Source organism: Magallana gigas, chromosome 6 (genome assembly GCF_963853765.1).
Source record: "Magallana gigas chromosome 6, xbMagGiga1.1, whole genome shotgun sequence".
In the NCBI taxonomy this organism is placed as follows: Eukaryota; Metazoa; Mollusca; class Bivalvia; order Ostreida; family Ostreidae; genus Magallana; species Magallana gigas.
Window position 1 is genome coordinate 13,232,772 of NC_088858.1, and position 17,534 is coordinate 13,250,305.

The 17,534-nt window shown below is 30.4% G+C and overlaps 1 protein-coding gene and 1 long non-coding RNA gene across 4 annotated transcripts; both read left to right on the forward strand.

The window, feature by feature from the left end:
• The first annotated feature begins 8,782 nt into the window (after window positions 1-8,782).
• Window positions 8,783-12,077, forward strand: LOC109618669 (cell adhesion molecule-related/down-regulated by oncogenes). 3 transcript variants are annotated; one of them, XR_010714710.1, is made up of 7 exons: window positions 8,783-8,914; window positions 9,211-9,331; window positions 10,095-10,273; window positions 10,620-10,805; window positions 10,978-11,106; window positions 11,384-11,783; window positions 11,875-12,077. XR_010714710.1 is itself a non-coding variant. In XM_066087779.1 (7 exons), exons 1-6 carry the CDS (start codon window positions 8,848-8,850, stop codon window positions 11,506-11,508), a joined length of 798 nt encoding a protein of 265 aa, XP_065943851.1. In that variant the 5' UTR covers window positions 8,789-8,847; the 3' UTR covers window positions 11,509-11,783; window positions 11,875-12,073. The 3 variants fall into 3 exon arrangements, 1 of the variants encoding a protein (XP_065943851.1); XR_010714709.1 differs by having other exon boundaries at window positions 10,987-11,122; window positions 11,875-12,076; XM_066087779.1 differs by having other exon boundaries at window positions 8,789-8,914; window positions 10,987-11,106; window positions 11,875-12,073.
• A 736-nt stretch (window positions 12,078-12,813) lies between these two features.
• LOC136276255 (uncharacterized) lies at window positions 12,814-16,951 on the forward strand. The gene is made up of 3 exons (XR_010714713.1): window positions 12,814-13,699; window positions 14,908-14,995; window positions 15,087-16,951. It is a non-coding gene; the product is annotated as an uncharacterized lncRNA (long non-coding RNA).
• The last annotated feature ends 583 nt before the right edge of the window (window positions 16,952-17,534 follow it).

Here is a 17,534-nt window from a genome sequence, read left to right on the forward strand (position 1 = left end):
ATAGATGAAAAATATATTTTGATATATATATATATATATATATATATATATATATATATATATATATATATATATATATATATATATATATATACTGGCATTATTAATTTTGGAATGTTCATTTCATTTGAAATTAGTTGTACAGTAGAGTTTTGCTGTTTTGTATTTATTTTTGTTGGTTTGGTTTCCATTAAATGGGTTTTAACACACTCTCTTGTTTGTCTGGATAGTTTATTGGTAGGTAATACCTTACCACAAATATATTTGGATCACTTATGTTATTCCTACATAATGAATAAATAACCATTGATGATATAAAAAAATATCCATAGATCCAAAAATAAGTAAACGATAATAGATCCAAGAAAGTGCAACGTGTCGAGAAGTCCATTAGCGTCAATTGGAGGGTCTAGTATTGAATATAAAACATATTACAGTTTAATTTTTTTACTCCCTGAAATGATTTTTCAAGCAATAAAATGTTTTCGTGTGTACTTCATCCGGGTATGAAGGTACATGTAGCAAGCATTGCAGATTATTTTTGTGATAGTACCATCTTAGTCCGCATGAACCACTACAGAGAACTTTTTATTGTTTATATTAACGTCTCAATGTACTTTTGAATCATTTAATCAATTATCCATCAAAGGGATTAAAGTACTTCGACGTTTTCTTTGAAACACAAGTTAATGCCCAGTGATCCTCCTGCTTTAAAAGATTTTATCCATGGGTTGTGAATGTGAGCAAAAATGTTTTTTATTTTCATTTATTATTTTCTTTTATAAAAAAAAGTCTTACTGACATAACTGGACATTATTTATCACAGACATTGTATTAATATCATCCATTTACTCTTACCAAATTTTAAATTTTACAGCCACTTTCTCATAAAAATTACAGGGTGCCCCAGAATATCTGATACCATGTACTAATCAAATAACTTCTTTTGATTTAATTTATTTTAAAAAAAACCTATCAAAGACATTTTCATAGCTAAATATAATTTAAAATTTTCACTCAACAAACTTCACAAACATTCATAAATTTTTGACAAATGCAGTATTGTTTGGAAAAACACAACAAAAATGAGAGTGGGTAAAAATGACGTACTTTTTCATCGATGACATTATCAATTGAAGAAGTAAAATTCCTCACAACAAGCACTGTATAGATCCCATTTTCTCAAATCTTCTCACTTTTAAAGGAATCTGTAGCTTGTTGGGATGTTTTATCCCAGGATATTCTTATTTCATAATCGTACAACTATATCTGGAATCTTTGTTTGAAAAGAAAACAGTTTTAAAACTTAAAAAGGTGCCCGCTTTCTCGTCCGTTTTATCTTGAATAAAATTCAGTTCATCAAAAGAAACATGATGCAATTTTGTAACATCATTATTCAATGAAAGGCACGTTTTTCTAATAAAGCTCTTTTGTGGGGAAAATAAAACTATTCTACTTTTTATCTGAGTCACAAGTTTTTGCCGAATATTATTTAAATCATATGAATTTCAAATGGTATCAGCATATATCCTTCTTTGAACAACGAAGTCATGTTTTAGATATAATATTTTAACAATAAATAAAGTCATATTTTGTTGTAGCATTTCACTTTAAAATGTACCTTTAGTACCTGTTTTTAAGGTACTCCGATTCTCAGCCTCAAAGTATTTTTTTCATCATTAATGTGTTACATGTATATGTCCTTCAAACTTAATAAATGAAGTAAAATACAAAAGATTTTTTTATGGTTTCCATGCATTTAACGATATTTGTAACGACAATTGTAAATAATTCAAAATTTCTTGGTGTATTTGAATAGTCTTCTCGATAACCATTTGGTCAGAAAAGCTGTGTTTATAGAAGCGTCCTCGGATAGTGTAAACTAAAGTTGTTCCAAATCACCATCCCCGCAAGTAGGGGGGCCCTTATATATAGGTGATCCAATTTCAATATAGGGATATTTAAGGAAAATCTTCAAAATTTTCTTAAATACCAATTGGCCAGAAAATCTGTTACTTGTGTGGAAGCAACCTATGGGAGTGTAGATCCAAGTTTGTTTAAATCATGATCCATGGAGGGAGGGTGGCGCAGAATTCAGTGGAGGGGGTCAAGTGTGTGTGGATTGTTTACATAAAAAGAAATAGAGAAAAACTATAACGATAAATCTTATTCTGAAACTTAAAGATAAAAAGGACCCCCATGTTAAACTTAAGGAAATGTTGAGAATAAAATTAAAACTTTCATAAACAAGATAATTTCTCTACTTAGTTGTCTAGGTACACGTATTTTGTATTTGAAACTTTAAAGACGGTCTAAAGCGTTATCGATCAGTTATGGCTATGGCTGCACGGTTGAGCGATTGGCCCCTTGGCCTCAAGTGTAACTTTTAGATTTATTATTTTTTTTAGAAATTTTTTTTTATGAAATAAACAAATGATTATTACTTATTTTGTTATAAAGGAAATCAATATAGCAGACGGGAAAAAATTATTGCACTATTTTCGTGCATTTTGTGAAATGTTCAAGATAATTACATTTGTTTGATGTCTCATGTAGCCATGATATTAAAACAGAATAATGTAGTTAAAGGCTGTATAACATATTTACATCATTTGTTGTAAAGATATAGATGAAAAATATATTTTTATATATATATATATATATATATATATATATATATATATATATATATATATATATATATATATATATATATATATATACTGGCATTATTAATTTTGGAATGTTCATTTCATTTGAAATTAGTTGTACAGTAGAGTTTTGCTGTTTTGTATTTATTTTTGTTGGTTTGGTTTCCATTAAATGGGTTTTAACACACTCTCTTGTTTGTCTGGATAGTTTATTGGTAGGTAATACCTTACCACAAATATATTTGGATCACTTATGTTATTCCTACATAATGAATAAATAACCATTGATGATATAAAAAAATATCCATAGATCCAAAAATAAGTAAACGATAATAGATCCAAGAAAGTGCAACGTGTCGAGAAGTCCATTAGCGTCAATTGGGGGGTCTAGTATTGAATATAAAACATATTACAGTTTAATTTTTTTACTCCCTGAAATGATTTTTCAAGCAATAAAATGTTTTCGTGTGTACTTCATCCGGGTATGAAGGTACATGTAGCAAGCATTGCAGATTATTTTTGTGATAGTACCATCTTAGTCCGCATGAACCACTACAGAGAACTTTTTATTGTTTATATTAACGTCTCAATGCACTTTTGAATCATTTAATCAATTATCCATCAAAGGGATTAAAGTACTTCGACGTTTTCTTTGAAACACAAGTTAATGCCCAGTGATCCTCCTGCTTTAAAAGATTTTATCCATGGGTTGTGAATGTGAGCAAAAATGTTTTTTATTTTCATTTATTATTTTCTTTTATAAAAAAAGTCTTACTGACATAACTGGACATTATTTATCACAGACATTGTATTAATATCATCCATTTACTCTTACCAAATTTTACAGCCACTTTCTCATAAAAATTACAGGGTGCCCCAGAATATCTGATACCATGTACTAATCAAACAACTTCTTTTGATTTAATTTATTTTAAAAAAAACCTATCAAAGACATTTTCATAGCTAAATATAATTTAAAATTTTCACTCAACAAACTTCACAAACATTCATAAATTTTTGACAAATGCAGTATTGTTTGGAAAAACACAACAAAAATGAGAGTGGGTAAAAATGACGTACTTTTTCATCGATGACATTATCAATTGAAGAAGTAAAATTCCTCACAACAAGCACTGTATAGATCCCATTTTCTCAAATCTTCTCACTTTTAAAGGAATCTGTAGCTTGTTGGGATGTTTTATCCCAGGATATTCTTATTTCATAATCGTACAACTATATCTGGAATCTTTGTTTGAAAAGAAAACAGTTTTAAAACTTAAAAAGGTGCCCGCTTTCTCGTCCGTTTTATCTTGAATAAAATTCAGTTCATCAAAAGAAACATGATGCAATTTTGTAACATCATTATTCAATGAAAGGCACGTTTTTCTAATAAAGCTCTTTTGTGGGGAAAATAAAACTATTCTACTTTTTATCTGAGTCACAAGTTTTTGCCGAATATTATTTAAATCATATGAATTTCAAATGGTATCAGCATATATATATCCTTCTTTGAACAACGAAGTCATGTTTTAGATATAATATTTTAACAATAAATAAAGTCATATTTTGTTGTAGCATTTCACTTTAAAATGTACCTTTAGTACCTGTTTTTAAGGTACTCCGATTCTCAGCCTCAAAGTATTTTTTTCATCATTAATGTGTTACATGTATATGTCCTTCAAACTTAATAAATGAAGTAAAATACAAAAGATTTTTTTATGGTTTCCATGCATTTAACGATATCTGATAGATAAACAAACTTTGTATGACAATTCTCGTTATAATGATGTTTATTTTAATCTATACATGTTCACTTGAACTTCGATCATATTAATATGTGAATGTGTGTTCATATGCATAGCATATCGCATAAAACCTCAGACCGCGTGTATTTGAAACTTATTCGCGTTTGAGGATATTCTACATCATATCGCAAGAGCGACACAGAAAATGAAATATTGTTCTACACAAAAGCTTCCTCCTTTGTTTGATTAAGCTTTTCCCTTGTTTGTTTCCCGATATAATACCTCAAATCATTATGTTGTCAATTGCCAATCACATGGCACATGAATAGCCTTTATTGACAAGAATCACCGAGTGCCTTCATTCTTAAAGCAGTGTACGAATTATCATTATAAGATTAATTTAAGTGTTACTGTTGTTACTATTACTTATCAAAGGCGAAAAAAAAAAAAAATTACAATCTGTTTGTTGCAGTTTATCACAGCAACTCGCTTTAAAATAGCTACGTATGTTAAATTTTGACTTTGAGTCCTGCACATTATCCCTCTGAGGATGAAGGACTCATGCATTTGTTGACTGTGACCTTGAGTGCCTGTCCCAATGACATAAAAAACTTTTGCAGAAAAATAATAGAACAAGTGAAAAGCTGTCAATGTGACAGCAAACCGGGTTTTCTTTTATGTGAACTGTATCTATAAGCAACGTCAACCCTGAATTAATAAACATTGTTATACTTTCATGTTAAATACTGGAATCTGATTGGTTGAGACGCAGTTCATAATCTGTTCTATTACCCTCAGCGTTAGCAACGCACTTAGCAACAGGTAACATTACGAATTGTTACATGCGCAAAAATCATGCGCGTACGATTCGCCTTAGAATTCACGTTATTCCTATTTAAAAGCAGTGATGTTTTCTTTAAAATTAAGACATTCAGTATAACAAAATAAATAGTGCCTGTTTGGGAGGATAACAGTTGAAATTGACACCCCTCGAAACCATTGTCAACCTCCGCCTCGCGTCGATTGACAATGGTTTTCTCGGGGTGTCAATTTCAACTGTTACCCTCCCAAACAGGCACTATTTATATACTACCAACCATATCCAGTGAATGAAGTACCCTTAAGCAATTTTTGCCGAAAATGATTGGTATTTTTTTCATAAATTATCAGAAATGAAAAAACTGTAGGAGGAGTTATCCTTACAATGAAGGTACCCTTTTGGCAGCCGCCCGCCCGTCCGCCCGCCATTTTTACCATTTCAATAACCGGATTTTTCCGTTGGAAAACCCGGTTAAAAAGTTAAATAAACTCAGCAGTTATTAAAATTGATTGATTTATGATGAAATCTCATATTGTGGAGATATGATCTTTAAAGATAATCTTAATTTTAACCACTCTTGTTGAAAGGGTATCAATGGTGGGTTGTGTATAACAAAAAATATATAACGATATATCAAACATGATATAATAAAACTTGAAGTAACATTAAACACGTTTCACATAAATGGAAAATAATTGCAACCGGAAAGCTATCAATTACAATGTTAAAGATCATTTTTTTCATAAAAACCATGCTAACATTTTAGTTCATAAGAGTTCATATGTGTCTAAACAATTAAATATCAGCGCCGAAATCTTTACTTCAATAAAGATTTTAATTTAAAAGATACTCAGATTTCACACGCTTATTGTATCAAAGACAAAGTAAGTTGCTTTAATAAACTCCGCATATTTTGATGTTAATGTCCATCACTACAAAATCAGATTGTTGAATTGGTTATCCAGTTTGTCACAACACATCACGTTTAGTGTAGTCTAAGCTTCTGATTGCCAAGGCAGGTACAGTCATGTTACTTTCACTTCATGATGAAAGAAGTTTCGACGGTGAGTAGTTTTGATGTATTTTACCTGTTTAAACCTTATGAGATTTGTAAGTTTATCTCTTTAAACTGAAAAATGAAAATGACATGTGCATGTACATGTACGTGTGTACCATGTACATACATTATTTTCATGAAAATATTTTTTTGACAACCAAATTTTTCCAGTAAAGGAAATCCACCATACACCAGAAAAACCTGTACATTATCATAATCCAATGAAGATATTCGATGCTAGACGTGTTAATTGAACTATGGTGAAAACATACTTGACACCTAACACTCGGTGACCCTGTTGTGCACAAATGCAAATTACAGACTATCAAACAACCTGGGTAACTTGACCATGGGGTGTTAATGGATATACCCACTGCATGCGTACATCTGCTTATTATACATTTATAATGCCAGCTTGATTTACAATGAGCTATAAAGTTGACACATACACCCCATGAATAATTACAAAATTTGTTCCCAAAAATGTTTTTATTTACAATAAAATTAGTTATTTGGCTGAATCAAATTATCATGTTTACATTTTTGCTGTAAAAAGGTAAGATAATTAAAAGTCAGTCGTCGGTAATATTAAGTACAATATAGACTTTTTATACATATAGAAAAGAAAAAGCTTTACCATTCAAGCAGCAGCTGAGATCTCCGATTGTTTGAATGAACTCATCCACTGGCATAGATTCATTTGACACCATCAACTGATTTTTTGTCAATTGTTTTGTAACAACTACGATACATATATCATACTTTGGATCGAAAGTTTCAGAAGATATTTACACTTAACGCTGAACACCGCTCGTAAATAGGCACTGTCCGCCATATTTCTCTTTAATCACTGCTGTCCCTACAACCCTTATATAAGGGACAGACCTCTAAACAGTTCAAAGTACTTCGCTTTAGAGGTCTCACCTGTGTGGACGTACATTTTGCCTCGCCGTGTTACCCGGTCGCGATGAAATTATCAAATTTTACGCACTTTTTGAAGCCAGGAGGATACTAACATCAAATAAATTGGTCAATGCATTATTTACGAACAGAAAATGAACATAAGATAAGAAAAAAATGCATAAAATCTAAAGACCACGAAAGGAATACTACATGTCGGCCACGAGGTTCAGGTGTGCAATCGGGTGTAACGAAATCGAAGGGTTTATATACCAGGTATCTGTGTGATGGTGCCTATTTACGAGCGGTGTTCAGCTTTAAGTTGTAATTGTTTAAAGAACATTTATTTCGACACGTGAGTTACACCCTTTTCAAGATGAATGACCTCGCCCAATTGATCGAAAATTGGGTCACACCCCGCTTCGGCGAATTTGTTCCTCCAGTAAATATTTCAGGTACATGAATACATATTTGATGATTCGTTGTTAGTGATGATAATCCAACATCAATTATTACTTGCATTATACATGTATCGTAATATTTTTAGCAGTGTGTAAAAACTTGTTCCGTTGACACCCCTGCCCTCGCACCGTTCAAATATGGCAATCTATTTCTAAATCAGGATTACACCATGTACACACGTGCAACGTTCAAACCTTAGATATGATTATGAAGATTTCTTACATTTATATCTCTACGTTATCTTCAAGGTACATGTAGAAAAAACTTAAGAAAAAGTCGTGCTTGAATATTTTCATCCGCCCATTGCTTTCACCAATCAAACTAATTAATTTAATTTTCCTCTTTGGCATGTAACTTTTTACGAAATGTACATGGCTAGGTCGCATTGATCATTTGAAAATACCATGTAGAAAATTCTTATGAAAATTCCTATTGCATAGAAGATGGGTATGTTTTTACGGATCATATTTACAATTTAGATCGTATTTTTCAACAGACTAGTATTTGAATGCACTGGCTCTTAGCCTTGTGTTTTAGGTCATTTGTGATATAAAGCAATCGCACTCGGTTAATATAGACATAAAGAAACGTCCTGAATTTTATTATATATAATTTTCAAAAATGGCATGTATTTTTAAACTGCCTTATGATGTTTACATCAAATTAATTTTGCTTCAAGAAGGCAGTATTGGAGAAAAAAATGAGGATTTCCCTTTCAAAAAGCATGAGTCTGTCAAAATTTTCTTTGAAACTAAATTACATTCTATTTAATGACATTATCAAATTAGTATTAAGTTTTCTATTCTATTGTCTACAACATTGAATCTAAAACGTAAGGATAAAGTCTGTTACATAGATTTTTCCATATAAACTGCAACAGCTTGAGGAATAATAGCATTGGAATTGCAAGGTCCTCTTTAAAATAATTCCGGCCATCTGTTCTCTCTGTACTTGGATTGAAAAGTATCAGGGAAACACATTGTATTTATCATATAGAGTTAATTAATTGGCTGATTGAATTATCATCCAATTAATTAACTCTATATGATAAATACAATGTGTATGTTTTTTCCGTCCGGTAACATTTTATCAACCAAATCTTTCCTTGTTTTCTCAAACATTCCACATAATATATATGAATAAAATTTTTTTTACTTCCATCTTTTATTTTTGAATCGTCTATATAAGATATTCAATTACTGTCGTCTGAAAATGCAGAAATGCAAGACGTTTTCGAAAGTAATATTTTACATTCAAACTATTGTACATTTATGTGAAGGTAAGATTTTCAATAATTATTCTTCCTCTCAGCGACTTTTTAGCCATATAACGGCACTATATACATTGTGTATATATATATATATATATATATATATATATATATATATATATATATATATATATATATATATATATATATTGTGTGTGTATATATATATATATATATATATATATATATATATATATATATATATATATATATATATATATATATATATATATATATATATATATATATATATATATATATATATATATATATATATATATTTATATAGTTTTTATGCTTCAAAGGATCACATAAGAAGAATTTACCTCCATTGATAACATCCGTGTTTGAAGCCGAGTATTTTGTACCAGTATCCCATTCGTACCCGTTCTCTCTCCACTGTAAAGCAGAAAATGGGATAATAAGGTACATGTACCTACTTTATTCCTACTACTTGTATTGGTTTTTAGAAAGAAAGAAATTCAAAGTACAAATTCAAAGCTGCGGGGTCAGATATCTTGTTTTGGCTAATACAGAATCGACTAATATTCCATACAAACCAGTTATCATAGAAACGTAAAGACTTTCGCCAAATTACACCAGCAGAATCGGTCTCTGTTCGATGTTAGAAATATTCAAAGTTAATAGAATAGTTTCTTTATATACATGTATGGGAACACACACCTAAAAAAATCAAAACTAAATGCAACATGGGCATGTGTAGAAAAGAAAACCGTTTGGTTTCGTCCCCCGAATAATTAAGTTTAATCAACCTGCATATTTTGCATCGATTGTAAACTAAACAAACTTCAGAAATATTAGTGAGCAATCTGTACACTGGTTTATTTTTTATTTGCAAAAACATTATGATTTTATTTATAGCAATATCAAAGTAGTAGCACTACAATCATACCCGCCTCGACGTCAGAGGCGACAGAAATTTTAATATAAGGCGAAATAACGCGGTACCCTTTTACGTCACGTTAGTTTTGAAAACACATTTTGAACATTATTTTCTTATTGAAAGATGGATTGATTGACCGGGAAAACTACAGCAATGTTCCCTATTATTAAATACACATTCTTAGCATAACCATCGTTTAAAAGCCTATAAAAATTTGTTATATAAAAGCGGACCAAGCAGCTTTAAGTTTTTACAACATTATCAACGTGGTTTTATACTTAACAGCTACAAATGGTTTAAGAATAACAGCAAAATCCAGACAACAGATCAAGTGGTCGTCAACGAGAGTAGTGGTGATATTTCCTTTAGAAAAATCACAAAAGACTGTTTTGGAACATATCACTGTTTAGCTGAAAATCAGCATGGCGCTTCTGTATCATTGTTTGTAAATATAAAAGAAGCTGGTAAGATTGCATTATTAATAAAATATGCACACGAGCCGTAGTAGAAAATTTGAAATATCATTCTCTCCAAGATATATAATCAACGAAATATTTGTAATGGGATGACGAATTAATGTAGTTCATTAATAACTAGACAAAAGTAGCACTGATGTACTCTAAGTGTTTGGGAATTTTTTGAAAAAAGTTTTGAAATAAAATAAAATTATCAGTGGGATTTTTCAGAGCCATGTTTCGTGAATTGATAAGTGATTTTTATATAAACCAATCCCCGAAACATGAATAAATCTAAAACAAGCAGCAGTAATTCTTTGTATATCTTAATGTTAATCAATACTTTTCTTTAAAGCTCTCGGCGTATTTTTGGGAAGAACAAATGAAACGATTAAATGCGAAATGTTTCATCACTGCAAGATTCCGTGTTCTAACCGGCCAAACTGTGAACCAAGCAAGGAGTGTAAAATTGAGTGGAAGATAGGAATGGGAACGGTAAACCCCGTGAGAACAAGTAAAAAGATAGCGATAGATGGTCGAGGTTAGAACTTATTTTTGTCAAGAATAATTAATTTTTATTTTGTTTAAAATATTTATATATTGTGTATATATTATCACTATGAAACCATTGTTCAAAGTCAATGTTTTTCATTTGCTTTTACATCGCACATTTGATCGATGCATCTTTTGGCATTGCTGATAAAAATGTAAAGTCATTTCAGGAGATCTGCATTTTCTATATATCGAAAGATCTGACGAAGGACCGAATTATAGCTGTGGAATATGGAATGAAAAAATACAAAGATTATCAAAGGGCACCACCTATACAGTTGAAATAATAGGTACCAACTTATTCAAGTACGTTCAATGTGTCAATTACATCAAAGTGTGTCCTAAAATGTTTGTACAATACACCAAAAGCAAGGAATTCATTTATACTTTCACCCTTGATACTCCTACATCTTTCAAATACTTTCACCGTTGATGCTGTTAACAGTTATGATTTAGCTTACTCAAAGGTAGCGCAGTCTCCCTCTTGAACATGAAAACGTATTAAGTAATTTACCGAATTGGCCCTATTTTCTACACGTCTACATGACATCAGTTACTTCATTGCAGGGTCCAATGCGACAAATGAACTAAAAGGTATTTGGAGGAATACTCCTAAAGCTGTGCTCGGGGAAAGTGCAACGTTGCAGTGTATTTTTTCTGGAAGGCACGTATCAATGTTTCTAAATTCTTAGTGTAATTTTTATCATCTCAAAATTTTAATATTTTTTTTACATGTACTTTGTATGGATTTTGTTCTATCATATTTTTATTAAATCTTGTCAAAGTTCTGTTCCGAACATACAATGGCTGAATATAAATGGATCATTGATCGAACCAAATTCAAAGTACAAAATTGATCAATATGGAAGAGAACTACTTATCCGCAATGTAACATTTGATGATGAAGGCGAATACGCATGTGTTGCGAACAGCACCTTACCCATGAATCCTTATCTGAACGTAACAAGTATGTATAAAAAAGAGTTTGCATCATAAACGAAATATAATTCAATGGATATAACGAGCTAAACAATAACTTTGTCGTTTCATATTATAAGCTCCACCGATATTTGCTGATACTGGTAGTCGATTTATGATGAAGGTAATACAGCTTACACACGGAGAAGAAACAGAAATCCAATGTCACACAATTTCTGCACCGAATGAATCCGAACCAGTTGTCATTCAATGGATGAAGAACGGAAGAAACATAAAAACAGGCAATTCAAAATAAATTTAACTAAGTATGCACACTGTATTGATTTTAATTATCACGTTTTATGTGAGCTAAAAGAGGCTTACAGAAAGATGGATGCTTTAAACAACGATAAGTTGATTCATGAAATAATTATACATGTTTTAACGAGTTTAAAATGAGATACCAGAAATTTGTTTGATGATAATACGTAACAATTTATTTCAATATATTTCAATAAAATTTACTTCCATTCAATTTTATGAGATAGAACATCATTTTTTAATTATAGTTGAATTGTTGTTCAATGACCTTTATTTGTTAATTGTTTTTGGAGAATCATGGCATTTAAATTTAATTAAGGGTCATTTATGTTAAATACATGATAACTATCTTGAAATATATGTATTAAGCTATATAAAGGCGAGGTAAGAAAACGTGACAGAGGGCTAGGCTTGTTGAGCCCTCTTAACGTTTTTGAACTGAGCCAAAATATTACTTATACTTCAAGACATTTATGTTTATTTTACAGTATATTATCAATTTTACTCCTCAAACGATCTATTTTCGACAAATTTCGCTGAATATCTGCAGTTGAAACCATAACGCTATGGCGTCAACCAAGCAAAAAGATGACGTCACAATGCAAATGAAACGCCTCGCGAAAGCGTGCGTAGTCGAACTGTACTCGGCCTTGTTAATGTTAGTTGTAAAATTAAAACATCTTATTAATGATTAAATTTATCTATATTTAATATTAAAATTGCCTAAAATTCCATAATAGAATAGAGTATGAAATGTAAAATACCCTGTTAAGTCATAAACATGTACTTGCTTTTGTTTCCGATATCGGCACAAGGATATTATACCATTCGCAGTTGGTAAACCTGATTGAATATCGTGGTATGAAACATTGAAATTTGATTTGACGTCTTGCCTAATATAACGGGGTATTTTTCCATTACATTTCTTTTGTTTGACTAAGGAGCATGCTTAAAGAAAACAAATGATAAATGTAATATGAGATATTAAAGGGCATGGTAACGATCTTTTCAATTTTTACACTTCTATTTTTATTGTTTACAAAGCTAAGAATGAAACAAAATTTGATTCCGTCGTAGAGTTACAAGTAATACAAAGAGCTAACAATTTTTTTAATGCAAACAAGGCTCGTGCCATCTTTCTGATTACAATGGTTCAATATACCGCTAAAAGTTTTTCTTTAAATTTATTCTATATCTGCTTATTCGTTTTGAACGTAAATAAACAGTTCCTAGCGTTTCTAAACCTGATTTTGTCAAAATTCAAATGCAAACATAAACATTCTCTGAGCTTTGTTTACATACATGTAACTAAGAATTGTGAGTTTTGTATCTTGCATTAGAATTGTCTTGCCATAGCATTGTAAACTTTAAAAACGGAAAAATGAGTTTTGACCAAAACCGTGACCATGCCCCTTAATACAATTAAATTCTGATATAAATTATAAAGGTTTTTTTGCAAACACTATTTATATATCAATGTCATTTCATCAGTTGCTTCCTTCACAGATTCTTCACACAGATTTTCAGAAGAAAACAAGAAACTGTACGTACCAATTACAGAAGACGGCGGTTGCTACACATGTGTAACAGAGAATAGCGAGGGAACGGCAGTTGCAAATTTCATCTTACCTCCTAATTATTCTGGTATATTGGAACTTATTAAGTTTTCAAAAGTTTCAAATACACGTATAGCTGGTGCAGTTTTGTCAGAATAATTCCCATTTCTTTAAGTAATAGTTATGTTGCGTTATCCTTTTTTGGCCAGAAAAAAATATCTTTTACATGTAAGTTAAAAAAATATTAACGTTTGCAACAGTAGTAAAAAATACATATACTCATCAAGAAAAAAATAATCTAGAACTTTAAACGACTATTTAAGGAAGAAATACTTATTAATTTTTGGGGGCATATTAAATAAAATGTATGGTCTGTAAGTTACATTGTATAAGACTGTAATTAATTATGATCTCCTAAATGAATGAGGTTTGTATTCTTTGTTCAGTAAGTTGATTTTTACTCTACCTTATTAAAACTAGCGAGACCACTTTTTGAACTCTTCGATCGTATAGAGATAGAGACTTAAAACTTTTACCAATGTCTCACTTAGAGACTTTCAATCTATTCATATCGAAGGAGTTAATAGCCTCTATTAGCATTTTCGCCCCTAAAAGTTTCTACAGTTCAATAAAATACTGACAACTTTTGAAACATTCATTGGACCTCTTGGGATAAAAGCGTTTTCCTTGATCAATCAAAATGATATTAATGTCAAAGTTCAAGGTAAAAAAAAATGGTAAATCTTTTAACATTATTTTTGTAAGTAACGCATAGTAAGCATTTATTTCATCGATTCTATTGAAACATAAATGTTTAAAACATTAAAGTATGATGAGGTTGAAAGACCTCTTATTGTAAAAAGACAAGTAGTCTACTAATCTTGTTTTTGTTCATGTTAATTTTTCCAACAACTTAAATTGGTCATCTCCCTTTAATTTTCATTAATTATAATTGATCATGATATTTTTGTGATGAAACTAACAACAGAAAAAAAAATCATCAGTAATATCTATAATAAGGTTATGGATGTTGTGAAATATTTAAATCATTATATCTAGAAGATTGTTACCAGTGAGAAAACAAAAAGAATTATTTCATTTTCAAAGTATCATGTATTCAATAGTTTGCTCATCAAATAAACAACTTCATGTACGTTTAAAAAAAGTCACGGCAGAAATGTTAACGTCATAAAAGAGCTCAAATGGCGCTATGGTTATATGGCATGCTTAAGATAATAGGTAATACATCATGTTTTAAATGAATTCCATGTCATAATAAGTTTTGTACACTTGTAGATCAGAGTCTAAGGTACGCAGTCATAACAGTTTGCTCAACAATCATGGCCATTGTATTTACAATGGGAGTTATCGTCCTTATTAAAAGGTTTGATTCTATATCAAATCATTATCAAACCCGAGTAGATTAAGTCATATACGAATTATCAATTAATATTTTAAATATACTGTATTTGTAGAGTGAGAAGGGAAAGAGATATCATATATACAAGAAACAATGAGCAGGTTAATGAAGAAGATAATGAGAGATACACATATATAGAGGATCCTGTGTATAGTAATTCACATAATGAACTGTCTGAAAATGAGTACAGCTCACACTGTTATGAAGAGGTGTCCTGTGATACTCCAAAAAGGATGAAAGTTGATGATAATCCTTACACACTGGTTGATTAGATTAAGTACCAGGTACAGATACCTTAAGTACAGGTGGAAACTGTTTTAATTGATATAGTTACTGTAGTGTTAAAAAAAGGAATTAAAATTGATTACTTTTTTTCTTTGGTTGTTTCGATTAAGTGACTGCATGGTTGAAAATCAGATATAAACTGATTTATTGAACATCATTATTAAATATTTATAATACAAACTCTAAAGGGAATTTGTACATGACTGTGGTATTTTTTGATGGCTGATAAACAGTTTATAAATGTAAACACTGATCACAGATTTTATTTTTTAATTTTATTGTGACAGAGTGTTAATGGTTAAATGCATATTTGCTGTAATTGTTAAAAATCTTCTGTATATGTATGTATTACAGTTTCCCAAAAAACATGTTTTTGAGATTTACAAAAAAAATAGATAGAGCCTCTCTCTCTCTCTCTCTCTCTCTCTCATTAAATGATATATCTGTTAACTATTTAAGATAAAATGTTGATGTGTAAACAGAAATATTTACATTTAGTTTATGTTCCCCTTATGTTTGCATTGGTAATATGCGACGTTCATTTTCCTATGAGAACATTTCTACTTTTGGGCACAATCATAAACGCCATCACGCGTTTTGAAGTTATTTATCATTGTAAGATTAAATGAAAAATTCAAATATACTTAACCAGTTTAATACGTACTCATCGTTAAATCATAATCTCCAATAATTTTTTTTTCTCTACGACGTTTCTGGCACTATATTTTTAGTCGCGGAAGCAAACTGAATAACATGTTAGAATGGTTGTTCCATGCATGTTTCATTTCCCTGACTAAGAGCGTATATAATAGCTTTAAAGTGACGTTTCACAAAAACTTCATACAACTAAACAACAATATGAATGTAAGCATTAAATGCTTACTTTTTATGTTGTTAGTCCTATAACACACCAAGGCTGTGCAGACAAATTATCATACTGCGCTAATGCTTAAATGAAAACACGAGGCACAACGGCCACATCGCTCATCTGAAAAACAATAACCTTACTTCTTTAAACAAAAGAAATCAAATTATAATTAAGACGGCAACATTAAAATCACCCAACGCAGGTTTTATTCTCTACTGCTTTACTAAGTCTAAAATTATTATTGTGTTGAAATGTCAAATTTTAAATGAAAAACAATTTGCAAGAAAAAGAGTAATTTTGATACATAATTATTGTACAAAATATTCGAAGAAAACAACAGATAAGGACCAAATAATAAACCAAATTAATTCTTAATTTGTTCCTCTTAAAAATATCTTATGTATTTCACAATCATTATTCAGAGGAAAAAATCTAAGAAAAGTATACTTTAAAAAAATAGCATGAAATAAGTCACGAATTGTACAGTTTTTAAGATTTTAAAGTTAAAATGAAAAGAAAAAACCTCTCAAGTAATTTTGAAATCATTATTGGTTTATGCATCTAGGTTTCAATAAATTTGATTCTATAGCAGAGTTTTTCTATAATTTCAGAACGACATGTCTTTCATGTATTGTACGCATGTTCAACGATGTTACTTTAGCGGATATCATACTATTGCTTGTTTTATTGTTTTTTGCTAAATGAAAGAACGTTTTACAGAATATGTTATGCATACTTACATTTAAAGGAAAATGGGACGCTAATCACACGTGTCTTTTGTTGATCACACGACGGTTATAAAATATATGTGAAATAAAATAAAAAGTCAAAGTCATAACAAAAAAGTCATACATTCTTTAGAGTTATTAATATTAATAGAATAATAATCAAAATATATGATGCAAGGAATGGGGTAATGTATATCAAAATATCTCTCTTGCAAAGCAAGAAAGTGGCCATGAAAATAATATTTGATGTAGAAGATCTCTTAATGTTGATGTGTTAAAAAAGCAAAAAGCAAAAATGTCATTGACAAATGATTTTACACTGCAACGTCTTGATCCCTCTTAACCAAATTTTCAAAAAGTGTTTTGATAAAAGAAACGTATTCCCAATTCTTGTCAAATGTGGTGTAACAAGTAACAACAACTTTATTGCTGTATCATTGTTTCTTTCATTTCTATTTAATTGAAATAAGCCTTGACCTCTCATGGATCAAGCTTCTCTTAATTAAAGTGACTACATAATTATACAAATGTAAACATTTGATTTTCATATAGCACCTGAATAGATAAAACCAGTTTTCATTCACCACCAAAGAAATACCTGGATGAGGGGGGGGGGGGGGCA

Bases quoted from the DNA above. Each gene is read 5' to 3' on its own strand.
- LOC109618669 (XM_066087779.1), top strand. From the start codon at position 8,848: ATGCAGAAATGCAAGACGTTTTCGAAAGTAATATTTTACATTCAAACT. The intron at 10,274-10,619 runs GTAAGATTGCAT...TTTTCTTTAAAG, and splicing joins TGTAAATATAAAAGAAGCTG to CTCTCGGCGTATTTTTGGGA. The intron at 11,107-11,383 runs GTACCAACTTAT...ACTTCATTGCAG, and splicing joins CTATACAGTTGAAATAATAG to GGTCCAATGCGACAAATGAA.